Consider the following 14,211-nt stretch of genomic DNA (forward strand, 5'->3'; position numbering starts at 1 on the left):
TAAATAAATATCATACCCTTTACATGTCATGAAGGTCCGCCTGTGGAAGCTCCAGTAGTCCACAAGGTGGCAGCTTTACACATTTGATCAATTAACTCAACATTTACCTCAAAATGAAACCCAATGAGAATACAATTAAAGTTATATCACAAACACAGTAGAAGTGAATATTCAAAGTTGATGTGCAGAAAGATTGTGTCTGTTTTTTTTGTGTGGTTTTTTTTTACCGTGTAAATAGTCAAACAGGTGATGGCTGCTCAACACACACACTGAGGGTTAATTGTAGGCTTAGTAGGAGAAAGTGGAAGCTGTAAAACGTCAATTGGCCGTATTGAGTGAGTAACTATGTCGCAGTGAGACCGGAAAAACTGTGTTGAAATAAAAGGGTGTGAACTCTCTTGTGTACGGTGGAAGTGAAGTGATACAAACATTTTAAAGAAAAGATAGGAGATGAATAAAGTTTTAAGTCATCCAAGAATATATAAATTCTCCCATTTCATTTTGATTTAACATGTGGTTTTTTTTTTTCATATCCACAGGCCTACTAGTTTTGTATAAACTGCACGGTTACAAATGTGCAAAATGTCTGGTTTCAGAGAATGTGTTGAATTATGTTTTATTTTGATGAAAACAAAACAGATTGAAGAACAATCTGTTTGAGCGGATTTTATTTTGGACACCGGAAGTCAGTTTTAAACTGCGCTATCTGATCGCTGTGAGTTCTGTCTGAGTGCACTGGGACCAAGTTTCAGTCTACAGGATGGAGAGCAGCTGGTCAGACCTCATCAGTCAGTGACCAGTGAACGGAGCACATTTGAACTTTATCGTGAAAATATCATGATTATTTTGAATCAAAAAGCTGCATTTCTGTTTGAAAACTGAAGAGAAAGAAAAACAAAAAGTAGTGATGAACAGAGACGGAGAGAAGAGCGCAAAGACTACTCTCCGCAGCCAGAAGGACCCCAGGACGCAGCAGCAAGTTTCGGTCCAGAAGAAGAAAAAGGATCCTTCTTCTAAAGATGCACAAAGTGGCTCCTATTCAAAGGACTCACAGTCAGGTCAGTGTGAATCTCTGAAGGAGGTGAAAACAGCAGGACTGCCGGGAAAACGAGCGGAGAAAGTGGCACCGGGTGCCAGCGCGGAGTGCCAGAGGATCCCCGGCGCGCAGAGGAAACTGTCCGACGCCAGCAACGCTTCAGAGGACCTGAGCAAAGACTCCGGCTGCCCGTCCGGGAAACTCTCCTCCTCAGACAGCAGCTCGGAAATATCCGACTGCCCCTCGGAGGGCACCAAGCACGACTCCCCCACCAGCGAAAATGAATTAAGCTGGATAGACGGCAGAGCTTATGTGAGCCCGGACGGCGAGGGGACCGAGGACGGAAAACCGTGCGCACAGGCGGCCACAGATACCTGTGGGCTCCAACCCGATGCTGCTGGAGGGGGCCTCAGTTTGTTTAACTCTTCGGGGGCCTTTATGAATCTCATGATGGGGGAAACAAACGAGGATCTTGTCAGGGAAGTGGAAGACCTGAGATCAGAGAACGAGTATTTAAAAGTAAGTTTAATCGACTTTAATTTACTAATTAAACTGGTTTAATGTGATTTGTAATTTAGATTCGGTTTGCATGATATCCAGGTGGTCGGTTTTTGTGTATTTTTGAGATCTAGGAGAGCATGTGACTCCTTGTAGGAGGCCTTCAGCCTCTCCAACACCAGAGCCGATTTTCTGTATATGCTCAAACCGTGTCAGTCTTCATTAGTGAGTGTAGGGTGACTGAGGAAAAGCCCTCATGCAAGAATCAAAAGTCAAGGCTGACTGGAATAATCTGAGGCATATCCTGCAACGGAAGTGTTTATCACGAGGAAGTTAGAAAAAAGTGGAAAATTAAAAAATAAAACCGGCGTTACTCAGATTGGACCCTGAATAACTTTTGACTGCAGTTCAAGATATTATTGGACGAGTCATTTTCCTTTTCATTGTTGCATTTCAAAAGTAGGAAATTAATCTGTAACTTGAAGCAGTGATTTTAACATTCATCTGTTTGCAGTAATGTTTGGGGACCGTGTGAGCCTTTTATTTAATGTGTAACATTGGTTTTATAAATACAGTATTTGCTGTTTTACGGTAGTATAGTGACATATAAGTAAAAAAAAAAAAAAAAAAAAAGTCCAAACTAAACCCATCTGAAGGCCCAGTGGTACATTGTATTGAGTTATTTGGCATTTAAAGGGCAGTGACTTAGTGTAACACCTTCATAACGTTTTGAGCCTTATAACAGTGAGATTTTCAAGGGAAACGTCAAAATCAAAGCAGCAGAGGCCGAGATATCCTTTTCTTTGTGAATCTGGGTCAAGCTAAGAAAAAAAAAACAGTGTACTACATTTCCCACAATGCAATTGGACATAGCATTTGTCATTACAACTTATTGACGTCATATGGGATGGATGTACAGAAGGGAAAGATTTACAGATTAAAGTAACACACTAGTTATGCCCCACATGTCCAAAATAAAAACAGGTAGAAGTAACCAGGAGGTGGATCCTGTCTGTGACAGATACAAGCAAGCCTCCCAGGTTAATATATGCTGCTAATGGCCATCAGCTTCAATTCATTTTCATATCAGTTTCAATACATTTATAACAAATATTCAGTTTTTTCAATATTTTGTTTTTGTAACTCCAAAGTAAATTAGTTTGTGTGTTAACGTGTGTTTTTGTCTATCCAGGTTCTTTGCATGTGTGTTCAGTGTCAGATAGGTCGACTGAAAAAGTATAAGTTTTGTAAGATATTAATTTGCACCGATATTTACACCGTATTTACAAAATATTACTCCAGTCAAAACATTTCTTGACTTTTAATCTTAATCTTTTAGCTTCAGTTACAAACATGATCATACTTACTGCAATGAAAAACAGTTTTTCTCAACGATATGTCACCATTCATGGTTCTGAAATTTACATTTCTGTGTGGTCTCTCTCAGGATGAGGTGGAGGAGCTTCGTTGTGAGATGCTGGAAATGCGCGACATGTTCCAGGAGGAGGAAGTGTACCAGCTGCAGGAGCTGCGGCTGCAGGTGGAGCAGGCCAACAAGACGTGCCGCATCCTGCAGTACCGCCTGCGCAAGGCCGAGCGCCGCAGCATCCGAGTAGCTCAGACCGGACAAGTGGACGGGGAGCTGGTCAGGAGCCTGGGGCACGACATCAAGGTCAGGAGTCGGGTGGTCCTGTAAAAACTCACCAACAAACAGTAAAAGTTCCTTCTCCGAAAATCGTCTGAGTCACTGCCGTTCCAGATGCAGGCATCAAAGCGAACAACACCACAGAGCTGCTCTCCTCTCAGCACATTAAATAGTGCTCGTCTTGTTCATACCCTCTGCAGCAGTCTAATCAGCCGACTGCACCCTGAGTCACGGCTGTTTGCTGAGCTGTAAAGTACTCCCTGCTGTTTGTCAGCACCACAAAACTTTCATTAGGCTGAAATCTCTTCATCATGCTTCCTGTTTATATTTTTGTCAAACTGTAGTTGTAATTATGTGGTGAGTTGTTCAGCACGAGCACAGAAAGATAAAAGCAGAGGATCAGAGTCCCAGCAGGTCGCTCGCTGCTGAATGGTGGCAGTAAGACTGCGTTTCCCTGAAGCAGCGCAGGGTGTGTGTGTGGTGTTGGATTCCTCGCAGCCTCACCCACTCATCCACTCGTATGCTGAATTCCCGTCACGAGAATTTCCTTGTAAAGTCTCTCGGCTGTATCCGATCCAACTGCCGCAGTCACAAAATGGATGTTCATGAGTAGAACCAGGGCCAAAAGATTTAATTCACAGCAGCAGCTAAAAGAACCTGATTTCTGCTTCGCTTACAGGTTGCGAAGAGCGTCTCCCTGCGCCTGTTCAACGAGCTGGAGGCGGTGCAGAAGAAGAATATCCAGCTGGAGTGGGAGAACATGGTGCTGGGTGAGAAGACGCAGGAGCTGGAGGTGGCAAAGCAGGTCCTACAGACCGAGGTGGAGAAAGCCAGAGAGGTGAACATCAGTCAAAGAGTAGTTTTAATCATCGTTACAAACATCGATCACGCTTAATACCATGAGATGATTTTATTACAGCTTGTTTGGAGCCAGTTGGGGTTCAAAATGCAACAAGTCTGATGTGGAAACTTGAAACTGAAACACTGAAAACTGACCTGTCATTTAAGTAGGTCATAGCTACCGCTGAAACGAGATGAAAAATATTTACATTTTCATTGATTCTGGATTCTAAGATCTTTGTAAAACCACTTAAATCGCACCTGTTTCACCATTTTACCAGAACGATGTAGCTTTAGATTTTCTTTTTTTCTCCGATAATATCTTTAACAAAGACTCAACATATAGCAAAGGTCACATTATCACTCAAAATAATAAAAACAACAACACCAGAAACGTCTCTATAATGGCAGTAATTTCAAGTTTGCATTTATCATTTGATTAGTGGCTTAGACGCAGGCTGTTTTCCTTAAAGTACTTAGAACTAAACAGTGATATTATTTCCTAAACTGATGTGAGGTGGAGTTGAATAAGCAGCATAACATAATGGATAAATCAGCCAATGAAACATGAGAAATTCATTTAAGTGACTAAATTCTTCAGTGATGAGTTGATAAGTTTCTGTTTTTTGAAAACTTGGACTCAGACATTTCAAAAGCTGCAAATACTCTCAAACGACAATATTTAAAAAGTCTTAAAACACGTCTGGAGGGGGTCTTTCATAAATCAGTGGATGGGGGTCTCAGCCTTGACAGAAACAGAGACGTCCATCCCTCTGCTCAGGCGTCCTCCTCTACATTACCACCACACAGCTGCACCCATCCAGGCAGCTGCCCCCCAACGCCCCCTCTGTCGCCCTGATGTCAGGCGACACATGACCCTGCTGCGGGTCCATGATACGAGAGCAGGGCTCGGCCGGCAGCTGCCCGGTGCCGCGGCCGGGTGAAGCAGCCTGGTATGCTGAAGCCTTGAACTTTAGGCACAGCTGATGTCGTCAGTTGAGAGGGACAGGAAAAAAAAAAAAAGCAGAGAGGGTGCGAGAGATTACAAAAATAGACTCTCGCTTTCTGTCTTTCTGCTTGTATTAAGCTCGGCTAAATCTGGATCAGCACGTATTATGGCATTGAAAGCGGTGGGCGTTGATGCGCCAACATATTGACCTACAACCGTCCCTGAACATGCTTTCATCCAACGGTGGCCGACACTTTCCCGACACTTCCCGGGTTTCCAGTTCACCTTTTCTTTCTGCGGACCCTCCGCGCACTCTGGTGACACGTGCTCGGTTTAATCCAGGATTCGGTGCTTTGGAAAATGAGCTCAGTCTGCTCCACTCATCTGAAACAGCTGCTAGTCTCTTTGATCCCAACAGGGAAATCCACTTAGATTACCTAATCTAGGAGCACAACACTCCGTGGATGGATGTGGAGGAGGAACATTTCTGAGACGGTCTGTGAGCCTGTTTGTAGGAGTTCAACAGAAACACGATACTGTTGAGTAAAAGTGGAGACTTGTGCTAAACAGACAAAATCTGCAACTGAAATTATGACACTTGTTTAGTTGAAATAATATCAGCCTTTATCTCCGTCTTTCGTTATGAATAATATCACTTTTCAGGTCGCAGCAAACTTCATCTATAGAGGCCTCCAGAGCTTGAACTGAAACCCACTCCTCATGCTTGCACCTTCCAGACTATAAGATTACTATTATCACCACAATGACCTCCTGTCTGGTGATGAAGAGCGACACAATGCTGCCAGACAGACGCTTACATTCCTCTCATGCTCAGACTTACAAATAAACTCAATCATGTGGAGAAGGGAAAGAACTCGGAGCAGAAAATGTTACGTTTAGTGCATTTAATCTCTTGAGAAGTAATATTAAACATTGTATTTACTTAAAGTTCTGCATTTTTTTTCTTTGGTAAATAAATACAATTATTTGCTCTCTTGTTGAGCCTTACATGAAAGGATGGACACTGCTCTCATGTCATGTTAAATATGAAGCAGCTGGTTAGCTTAGCTTAGCATAAAGACTGCCTCTGTCTGAAGCAAATACAATCCTCCTACCGACACCTTCAATCCTCATTAATTAGCTTATTAATTAGCTCATTTGTCTAATCCACACAAAAAAAGACTCCTGGAAGTGACCATAAACATCACGTGACTCTGTAAGCGTCGGAAACATGTGTAGCTTCTTACTGAGCAGATATGAGAGAGGTAGCCTCTACATCTTTTAATTTACCAAAAGTCTAACTTTTCCTTTATCTGTATTTATATATTGAAGTATATGACTAATCTATCTATGAAGCTGAAAGTCTTTACGCTGTCATTCATAGCAAGTAAGCAAAGTTTATTTATATTCGCACCTTTAGTAGACATCAATCACAAATTGCTTCACAACCAAAGACAATAAAATCAAATGGAATAAAATAAATAAAACACAAAAGCGGAACAGATATAAGATACAAGTTAAAAAAAAAGAGGCAGCTTTTTTAAAAGAGTCCAAATACCTGAAGCTTATTGGGAGACTCTTCTTAAGCTCAAAAGGCTCCCAACTGAGAAGATCGGTTTCCCTGAGTCACTAAAGGTGTCCAAAGTACACAGAGAAAACCCTCATGATGGAAATCACAACCTAAATAAATATATCCCAGAAGCTGCTGCCTGACTTGGAAGTTACTTGACTGTAAGAAATTAAGACAGCTTAATTAATGGCCCATTAATAACACACTGAATTTGTTTGATGCCAAAATATAACTTTATGTTTGGCATGTTTGATAAAACTCTTTGTTTTTATTCCTCAGAGCTCTTCCAAGAAGAAAAGCATCCGATCAACATCCAGTAAGGCCGAGAAGAGGCTCTCACAGCAGATTGAGGTTTGATATATTTGTAATTCATGCCTGATTTCTGAATGTGCACCGTGAGTTACATCGCGTGATTTTGACTGTCGTCATTGTTGTTTGTTTACCAAAAGGACGACAGCGCCGACCTCAAGTGCCAACTCCACTTTGCCAAAGAGGAATTAGCTCTCATGTGCAAGAAGCTCACCAAGTTGGTATCCGAGAGTGAAATGATGCGCGAGCAGCTGACCAAATACCACTCGGCCTACGGCGACGTGGACGCCATGCAGTTACCTGAAGGCAAACAAAACTCTGCCCGTGCCAGGGAGGCGGAGGTCAAAGTTCATCTGAAACTGGTGGAGGAGGAGGCCACGCTTCTGAGCCGGCGCATCGTTGAACTGGAGGTGGAGAACCGTGGACTACGAGCAGAAATGAGCGACCTCAGAGAGAAAGTCGGAGGAGAAGGAGGAGGAGGAAGAGGAGGAGGAGGAGGGGACGAGGAAGACGATGTTGCGGAGGAAAATGTGTCAGCGGCTGCGGCGATGAAGGACAGAGAGGGAAGTAAAAGTTTGAAAACGGGGTCCACGATGTACGAGCAGGGTCAGAGCGAGGAGTCAGAGAGAGGGAAAGGTGATGCTGAGACATCTCAGACTGAAGGGATGATCGCTGGCTGTCATGTTACTCGAGAAGGTCCTGTGGGCGGAGAGTGGGACCCTTCGGACAGTCAGGAGAGCTACGACAACAAGAAACTGGACGGCGGACTCAAAGGGATTCCAGTGAATGACTACGAAACTCTTCTATCTCTCAGAGATCACTCCTGCATCCTGAGCTCGGCCGTGCAGCTCCTGATGTCGCCGCCCAGAAACGGCCACAGCTCTTATCCTTCATGCGCCCAGAAGGTGTTCGTACCGGGGTCTCTGAACGAGGCTGTGGAGCTTCTGCAGGCCATGCTGCTGGCTTTCATCGGGAGGCTGGACACACTTCTGACGGCAGAAGATTTGAGCAAAAACTCTGTCCACCAGGAGGGACACGTTGGGGATTCCTACAACCTCTCCTTCCTCTGTGCAAACCGTGACGCGGACGATCGCAATAACAAGGAGCCACAGAGTAACCAGGAGTGTGCAGGAGACCTGCGCACCCCGGAGGTGAAGCAGAAAGACAAACAAGTGAGACAAACACCTCCTGTCCAGTGGGACCTCGTCGACGGCTGCAGGGACACGAAAATGCGACTTTCCCTGCAGATTCTCTGGATCCTTCATCAGTGGTGTCAAGTTAAAGGACCCGACCTCGAGGTAATGCTAAAAATCTTTACGTGTCCTCTTTATAAACTTCTCAGTGAGAGTATCCTGGATCTGTTGATACATCTGTTGATTTTTTAAATTTTTTTATTCAGGGTAGAGACAGAACCCTGTCCGCACTGCGAGGGTTGCTGCAGGACCTCGGTGCACAGCTGTGGGATGAGAGGATTGAACGTGACAGCGAGGCCACGGCCACTTCAGCCACGGCCGCCGAGGTAAGACCGGCGTTAACCCTTCAGGCACGTGTCCCCCCCGCTGTGTGATACAGCGGGAAGTCCTGCCGATGATCCGTCTCCCTGGCCCCCGCGTCCTCCTGACACTCATTTCACCAGGCATCATGAAAAGACTCGTGCCAAAGTATTTAGGCTAATCTCTTGGAGGGGCTGCAGCCAAACAGGACATGCATGTTCAAATCTACTACATCACAACATCCCACTGACTCTGTATTGTTCAGGAACCAGCGCTTCAGATTTACCTCTTTCTAAATTACTGTTTCCACCTGCTCGATCAAATAGAAACACAGTTTTAAAGCGCAGCGTGACTCTAGTCTGCTTCGAAGCGCCGGATTTGTTCCTTTACTGCTTGTTTTCCCTTCTTACTCCACTGACTAGACAGTAATCCCTCTTTTCCTCAGAGGAACTCTGCAGTCATGCCAGCAGCTTTGTGAGGCTGTGCTTCAGCTCCCACTTTACTAAGCTAAAATACTGATGTTACAAGTTGTCACAAATATGAGTTTTTGACTTCTGAAAGAGCGACTGGCTGCACTTGCTACACTCAAAACCAAACAAATACAGAGGCCTCACATCAGCCAGGGACCCTTGATTACCGTAATTGTACCCACATTTAATAATTACGGTGTTATATCTTATCAAAGCACAGTATTTTAATCCTCGTACGACCAGCTTTGTAATCATTCAACCGCTTTAAGTCATAAACATGTCAATCTTTCTCATCCCACATCTGAGAAGGTCATTCGTTTTGGAGGCATTTGGTCAGAAACCAAAGTACCGGACAGATTTCACCACCAACGTCAGCGTCATGGTGGCACTTTAGAAGAAGTCATTGTTCACTGGTCAATTCTTCCTTCAGGGGACGATGAGTGTGTGTTTGAGACTTTAACGATATCCAACCAATAGTTGTTGAAATATTTCAGTCTGGACTGAAGCTGTGGATCTACAGGCTGATACTGAAGTAACATCCCGTCATGGTTGTTTGGCTAAAATGTTTTTTCCTCTCTCTCGGCTCAGCGTGCTGTCAAAGGTGTTTCTCACGACGGACGACTCTGTGAAGCTGAGAGGTCAGTGTTGTCGCATCTTGTTCACATCTTGTACGTGAGTTTGTTGACGTTGTGACTCATTTATCTGCCGGTGTTTTCACAGAATCTGCAGCTCGGTAGGAAAAAGACTCAGGCGACAGTTTTCTCCTCACGGCTTTAAGAGTAAGAACTGGTGCTATGTGAGCCACGAGGCCGCCCAGCTGGACCAAGAGGAACCCGTTAAGACGTGGGACCATCTAATCATGCCGCTGAGCTTCCCTGATGTTGACTTTGAGCAGATGTCCATGGACAGGAGCCACACTGCCCCGGAGAAGTCGGCCTTCCGCATCTACTACAGCCCCCCGTCGGCCCGCAGGGTCCAGCTGGCTCAGATGAAGCAAAGCCCCGTCGCAGACAGAGGATCTGTGGACACATCCTCTCCCTGGTGCACGCCGTCGACCTCCTTCTCTCAGCTCTGTCTGGGCTCCTCTGCCAACCTGAGTGACGACATGAAGGAGATGACGGCCAGCTGGAGGCACACAGTTAATGGAAGCTCACCAGAGAAAAGGGGGAGATTAGCGGGCCGCTGGGTGGACGTGGCCTGCTCGGGCACTCAGACCCACACCAAGCCTCAGATGGTGAGTGTCGGTCAGCAGACAGACGGACCTCAGGGTTCGGTGAGAAACAGCCCGTCCCGGGTCCTGAGCTCCTCCCTGGTCTCTGCCCGCTCTCACCACATCTCCGGCTCCCTGGACGGGATAACGGGTCGAGTCGAGAGGACCAGAGCCTCCACCTCCTCACCGAAACTGTACCGGAGACACTCTGCCTCTGGTGCATCCTCCCCTTCATCATCCAGCAATCTGAGCTCCTCCTCCTCCTCCTCTGCATCCACCTCCAGAGATCGAGCTCTGTGGAACATGTCGCATCAAAGTCACTCTGGCCTCTCATGGACTCGACAGAACAGCCCCAGAGCAGGTGCGGGACCGACCCACAGCTCTCTGAGCGGCGCCAAGCCGCCCAGCAAATCCGCCGGAGCCAACCGGTACGGCATGGTGACAGAGTTCCTGCGTAGGGTGAGCGGCCGGACGGACAAACCGGTACCGGGGCCGGGGCCGAGGACGAAGAGCGGCCTGAAGAACCTGGAACGAGTTCCAACGAGGCTTCCGGCCGCCCCGCTGAACAGGAACGACAGCGTGACCAGGATCGTGAACCAGAGGTTCATGAAGCAGAGAGAGGAGGCCGGTCGGGCCCAGAGAGAGGAGAAGGGGGGCAGCCTGAACCCGAGCGTCAGACAAAGCCCGAGTACCGGCTCAGGAGAGGTGAGAGCGAGAAAAACATGTCTCACTCCATCATTTCACCGTTTCACAATACAGCAGAGCATTTGGGCCACAACATTCTCAACATTTTTTTTACTTTATCCTCGAATTATTGGTTTTATTCCCAAAATTTATTCTCAATATTTTGACTTTATTCTCGACATTTCAACTTCATTTGTGACGTTTCGATTTTATCCTCAACATTTTGACTTAATTCTTGACATTTCGGCTTCATTCTCGTGATTCTAACATTTTCTTAATGTGGCCCTCGTACTTTATTTTATGGTCTGCTGATAGACAGCCGTAAAGGTCAAGTCATCAGGTTGTATGTATCAGCTTTGATGTCTTTATTTATGTTTTCTTGAAAACCAATATGGGCTCAAGAGAGGTGAGATTTAAAACTGAACATGAGTTTTAGTGCTGCAGTGAAGAAAATAAAATGAAGCGTTTCCATAATTTCATTCACCCTTCGTTCATTCTCTCTCCGACCAGGACGGAAACTACGACTGCAGCTCCAGCAGCACTTTGACCTTCTGCTTTGCTCGTCCATCTCGCTCCACCCAGAGACAAACGTCCAGCCCGAACAAAGTCCCCCGGCACAGATACTCGCCTCCGGTGAGCGCGGCTGGAGACTCCACCTGCGGCTGAACGGGAGGGCAAACGGCAGCATTTACAGAGTCCACAGCTGAGAACAGGCAGAGGCACGAGGGATGAATTTATTACGTAAATTTAAAATGTAAACTCAGCTTTGTGTGGGATATTTAGGAGAGCTGCGAGTAAACTTATAGATTTCTTTTGGTGCAATTAAAAACACTCATCTCCTTTTACAGATGGGCTTAATCCTCACTTCACTTACGTAATTGATTTTTTTTTATCATCCTTACTGTTTGTAGAGAATAACCACCTGCTTTATTCAATAAACATCTTACAGGCATATTAATTGTGATCCTGTTTATCTGTGTCTTTGCTTTAATGTCACACCATCTGAATTCATTTAAGCTTCATAAACTTCTTTGCTCTGCAGTGAGCAGCTCCTCCGGGGCTGCTGGCTTTTACGTCACACGCTCAAAAAAAGGAAAAAGTAACTGCTAAGCAGTTAATAAGATGAGATTTTGTCACCTGTCACCTTGTCAACAACCCCCCCCCTCCTCCCCTCCTTCCTCTTTATTTATCTGACTCTTGACTTTACTGTCACTTAGAAAAACCTACAACCAGCTCGTCATGTTTAACTTAGTAATATAAATAAACTTAGTAATATAAATAAAAACGACCTACATTTTTGATTCACGGTCAGACAGAAGCTCTGGTTTCCTTGGAGCAGATCAGCTGGAAGTCATCATCTCTCAGCTGGCAGCTGCGGTCAAGGGCAGCGCGGGTGGAGGAGGCGCACAATCACACGGGGTCGCGTTTCTGCTCGCCACACGTGTTCACCTTCTTCTGTTACACACAACAATGTGGGTTAGTTCCCGAAGGCGAATCCTAACCCAGTTACACAAAACAAGTGAAACGGTGCCCAAAAAAAACACACCTAACAGACCGGTGCAGAAAACAACAAGGAATCTAACGTCAGCGATGTTTTTTTTGTTTTTTTTAAAAAGGTGCAAAGTCACATTTCTATTAATATTTTTTTAGGTAAATCTATTTCCTGATTTGCAAAAACAATTTGTTCAAGCAAAGCTGAATAGACAAACTGCAACCATGATGTGAATATCTCTCCCACCACCGCATTCAGCGTTGAGCTGCAGTACTGAAGCTCACCTGTGGGGGGCGCTACAGCTTAAACTCCTGCTGTTTCTGTGAGCTCTGTTCCTTCTTATTCACTCCTGTTGATACCGAAAACAAACAGAGCCGGAAGTGCTGCTGTTTCAGATCAGCTGAGGATGAGAGTAGTTTAGTTTAAACTTTAGAGATAATAATGGAGGCTGTTTTCTTACGGTTTGACAATTATGACTTCGGTGCTGATCAGCGGTTTGTGGACGGTTTGAAGTCTTTAAACAAGTCCGACAGCAGAAGCGGAAGCGACCTTGTGGACCTGAAGCTGTTCTTTTATAACAGGCATGAGAAATGTATAGTTTATTATCAAGATATTTAAATGGATATGAAGCTGTTATTTTATAACAGGCAGGAAAAGTCTGTGGTCTAATTGTAAATTGAATGAGATGTGCAAAAATACAAACTTTTAAAAAAATTAATTGAATTATAGTGAATAAGTTTGAGATTCACATCAGTGAAAACACTCTGCTTTACAGTTCAGAAAATATTGTACTATTTTTTTTTACATACTTTTAACTTTGCAGATAGAAATTAGCAACCAATATTATTATTTGACATTAACTGCACAACTAAATGCAAAAAAAGTCAACAAAACGGCGACACATTTTATACAAACTATCCAGAACCTACACTGAAACCTTCAGTGTTTATTTATTTATAAAGATTATTAGAAATTAAATAATATGTTCAAATTAATTGCAAGAAAGGCAGCAAATCTTCACATTTGAGAAGCTCGACCTCCTCAAATGAAATGAAATGACTCGAATACAGTACAAGTACCTCGTACTTGAACTTATGTAAAGTACTTGAGTGAATGCAGGACTGTTTGTGATGTATATTTTATTGACATTATACTACTGCTAGTTTTAAATAAATGTTTTAATACAGTTTCTTAAAAGCTGGATGTTGTGATTTATCTTTTGTGTGTCCTTTAAACCTTTATAAACTTTTTTTTAAATTTTTTTATTTATGCAAACCTGCTGGGATTCCTCTCCTATCTGTAACCATCAGGTTCGTTGAGCCCATCGATCGGACCGGCTACGAACAGCGGAGCTCTTCATCTCATCGTGTGACGTCGTCAGACTTTGCTGTTGAGCAGCTGGACCGGAGGACGGCGTCACATTCGGACTGCGATATCAGTGAAAACCAAACGGCAGAAACATCTGCGCACACAGAGACGAAGCAGCTTACCTTTGCGGAGGTGATGCGGCTGGTTCAGGCGGGAAAGGAAGTGCCCGGAGTGACAAAACTGGACGTACAACCGAACAACCAGAGTCCCACTCCTTCTCAGATGGGACGGATGCTGAAACCCTGGGAAACAAAGTGACTTCACTCTGTATTTTGGAATAAAGACTATGAAAAGTCAAACAACATGACATGTTGTTGTCACATAACAAGGAATGAGGATTTAAAAAAAAAAAAGCAGAATTAAAACTGCAAGGAGTGATAAGCGGGCCCTTAACATGCTGCACGTCGGGGCGCAATTAAAAAAAAATTAAGAAAAAGTCAGTGTGGCATGTCATCCAAATTTCGCATGACTTTTTTCTCATATTTTGGACATTTTCATATTTCGGATGACATGCTACAGTATGACTTTTTTTGGTCAAATTTATGAAAAATATTCATACTATAGCATATCATCCAAAATATGAAAAAAAAAGTCATACTATAGCATGTCTAAAATATGAAAAAAAGTCATACTATAGCATGTCGTCC

The 14,211-nt window shown here is 44.3% G+C and overlaps 1 protein-coding gene across 1 annotated transcript; it reads left to right on the top strand.

The window, feature by feature from the left end:
- The first annotated feature begins 907 nt into the window (after positions 1 to 907).
- On the top strand, positions 908 to 11,618 carry LOC138624194 (uncharacterized). Its single transcript, XM_069704176.1, has 9 exons — positions 908 to 1,555; positions 2,982 to 3,206; positions 3,859 to 4,017; positions 6,818 to 6,889; positions 6,988 to 8,145; positions 8,247 to 8,366; positions 9,399 to 9,448; positions 9,531 to 10,725; positions 11,215 to 11,618. Exons 1-9 carry the CDS (start codon positions 908 to 910, stop codon positions 11,368 to 11,370), a joined length of 3,783 nt encoding a protein of 1,260 aa, XP_069560277.1. The 3' UTR covers positions 11,371 to 11,618.
- The last annotated feature ends 2,593 nt before the right edge of the window (positions 11,619 to 14,211 follow it).

The sequence above is a fragment of the Brachyistius frenatus genome, unplaced genomic scaffold, assembly GCF_029030835.1.
Source record: "Brachyistius frenatus isolate BFR_SWC_R1_liver_20210118 unplaced genomic scaffold, ASM2903083v1 Contig_50, whole genome shotgun sequence".
NCBI lineage: Eukaryota > Metazoa > Chordata > Actinopteri > Embiotocidae > Brachyistius > Brachyistius frenatus.